This window comes from Ipomoea nil, unplaced genomic scaffold (assembly GCF_001879475.1).
Source record: "Ipomoea nil cultivar Tokyo-kokei standard unplaced genomic scaffold, Asagao_1.1 scaffold1043, whole genome shotgun sequence".
NCBI lineage: Eukaryota > Viridiplantae > Streptophyta > Magnoliopsida > Solanales > Convolvulaceae > Ipomoea > Ipomoea nil.
In genome coordinates, this window is record NW_017617471.1 from 8,292,110 (window position 1) to 8,295,113 (window position 3,004).

A 3,004-nucleotide genomic window follows, 5' to 3' on the forward strand; every position below is an offset into this window, starting at 1 on the left:
TTCCAAACTGCCCCTGCGCTATGAACCCCGTGCCAAGTGTAAAGACCTCCGGTTGTTGCGAGGTCGAGTAGGCCATTATCGTTAATAAAATCAGAGAAATCTGATATGCTGCCCAGGTTTGGAAATGCATTGCCTCTGTACTCAGAGATGCTCGAAATCACGTTGTAGTCACCGCCCATAAGAGTAGGCCTGTTTACATTTAGTCCTGTTGCAAGTTGTGCCCATAGCTGTGCCGGTTCCAATCTCGTATGCTTCGCATAGATAGCTATGTAGTCAAAGGTAAACTGCCAGGGGGAGTAGCAAGCAGTACAAGAGATAAATTGTTCACAATCCTGGTCAATATTTATTTGTAAAGAATCACTCCATAGTAAACAAAATTTTGAATTTTCTGAAGCATAGCCACCTACAAAGTTAAACTCTTGCATGTAACTGTGCAAACGATCAGCTGGTAAAAAAGGTTCAATTATTGTGACCAAATGGATGCCCTCACGACAAATTATTCGTTTCAGCCTGCGCCGTGAGGTGATGAGGCCTCTAACATTCCAGATGAGCAGATTCATTTGAGACGGTGAGAGAAGGATACTCGAGCGATTTTCCCCGCAGCTAGTCGGGTGGTTACTGAGGGGGTATTTGCAGAGTAGTCTTTCCGAGCCCGACTCTTTTTCTTGGTTACTGTTATATAGTCATCCGGGCGCGATCTCCTAATCTTGGAGGCAAAAACTTTACTCGCTTCCTTCCATGACCCTAGCAACGATTTTGAGAAGCTTTGAGCTTCGAAGACTTCATCACCCTCCGATAGATGTCCTGGCTGGGAGTCGAGATGAGGAGCGGACACCATGATCGTCAATGAGAACTGGCCCAAGCGAAGCGTTGGCATCTGGGATGGACTCTGGTAACGCAGAGTTCCCTGAGTCATTTAAAACTGGTTCAGTTGGTGCATTTGCAGAAACATTGTCTTGGGGTTCAGCTATCAAGATCTCAACTGGTCGCTAGCGTTTTCTAGGAGGAACAATATGAGGTTGACGGGCAGGTAGAGTGATTGTTTGCGGGGGATCCTTAGGGGGTTCCCGATATGGTTCTTGCGGGCGATCATCAACGTAGTTGCTTCTACAATCTGACCAAAGATGCCCAAATTTTCGACATCCCATGCAATATGGTGGGATGTATTCATAGGTTACTTTTTGATTGAATCCACCGTAAGATCCATTTGTGATCCAGACCTGATTCGGAAGGCTTTGGCTAACGTTCAACTCTACACAAACCCTGGCCAACGACGGTCTGTTGTGCAAAAGAGTTGAAGAATCCACCTTGAGCGGGGTTCCTATGAGGTTGGCGATAGAGTAAATAGCCCTTTTATCCTGCAGGTGAGCCGGAAGTCCATCGAAAGCAATCCATACAGGAACGATTGGGGATTCTATATCTAGTCTGAAGTCCGGTGACCATTTAAAGATCCTCATGATGAAGCCTCGAACTGACCAAGATTTTCGGAGCCAACACCTCTGAAAGTTAGTTTCTAGATCAAAATTGATGAGTACATGCCTTTGATCTAGAAGACCGAGTGAGAATGCTCCACCAAAGCCAATCTGATCGAAAGTCATACGAAGCTCAGCCATAGATGGACGTCCTTTAGAAAATTTACCCACCAGCGCAAAACGAAATTTCTGGGGAAATTGCTGTATGTCTTGATCTGTGAAAGAAATCGCTGGCATTCCTTTGTATCTTCCTGGTGTTCGTAGGGGGGGGGGATCAGAAGAAGTTTTCGAGAGAACATCTGCGAACGTGTGTGGTGGGGGCTCCGCGGTCCCCGGCGGTGCCGCCATCGGAAACGAAAAGCGTCAAAATAGCGGAGGATTTGTAACTAACTGAGAGAGAGCGTTTTTTGTATAATAAATTCGCAGTGTTTTGATTTAGAAACACAATTTATATTCTAAAGGTTTATAATTCCAATACTAAAAACAATTTATACGTTGTCTAAGACCAATGTCGACCTTACAACAAGGTGGACCTAGTCCATGGTATAACAACCCCTATTTACTTCAATCGTTATACCCTACACCACGACGCGCGTAGCACTGTGCGCCGCGCGCCTCCCAAAACGACGTCGTTTTGGGGTCGTTTTGGGAGGGGCGGTAGGAAGTTGTTGTGATTATGTATATTTGTTCACACAATTATGTATATTTATTCATACAATTATGTATATTTGTTCATACAGTTATGTTCATTTTTTATACAATTATGTACATTCTTTTTATACGATTATGTACATTCGAATCAGAAAATTTGTGTGTATTATGTTAAGAGTTGATGTGTATTATGTTAAAAGTTTATGTTTATTATGTATTATGTTAGATTATGTGTATTATCTTTTAAAAAGAGTATGTATATTTTGTTATATAATTATGTACATTCATGTATACAATTATGTGTATTCTAGTATAACATTATGTACATTTTTGAAAATGGTTTTTTTTTAAAGAAAAATTAACTGTCATACACTGGGGCGGGAAATTTCAAAAAAATTAAAACGACGTCGTTTTGCATCTGGGCGCACAGTGCAACGCGCGCCGTGGTGTAGGATATAAATTGCCTACTTACTTCTTTTGAGCAGCACACACTAGTCATTTCACTTAATGGGTCGCAAAGTCACAGTGAGTTACACTTTCACTATTCTGTTGGGCTGGAGAGTGCAAATAGTTGGGCTAGAGAGTGCAAGTTCTGAGGGCGAGAAAATTTCACCTTTTGTTGCAATGTAATCTTTTTTTTTTTTCCTTTTTATATCTAAGAGATGGCCAAGCCCTTTGTCTTATATATAACACCCTATAATGATTTCTCGGTTACATAACATCCCAACCTTATTCATGGGATCTTTTGGGGTTCAATGAAAAATTAATGACCTATAATAATTGGAGTGTTTCGTTGTCTTCCAATAGATATATTTATAGAAATACAAAAAATATCTCCAATTAGGGTCCATTTGGAAAGCAGAAAAATGAATTCTGGAAAA

The 3,004-nt window shown here is 41.4% G+C and overlaps 1 protein-coding gene across 1 annotated transcript; it reads right to left on the reverse strand.

The window, feature by feature from the left end:
• Nucleotides 1-989: 989 nt before the first annotated feature.
• LOC109181225 lies at nucleotides 990-1,820 on the reverse strand. The gene has a single exon (XM_019330978.1). The coding sequence runs from the start codon at nucleotides 1,818-1,820 to the stop codon at nucleotides 990-992; it is 831 nt and encodes a 276-aa protein (XP_019186523.1).
• Nucleotides 1,821-3,004: the final 1,184 nt, after the last annotated feature.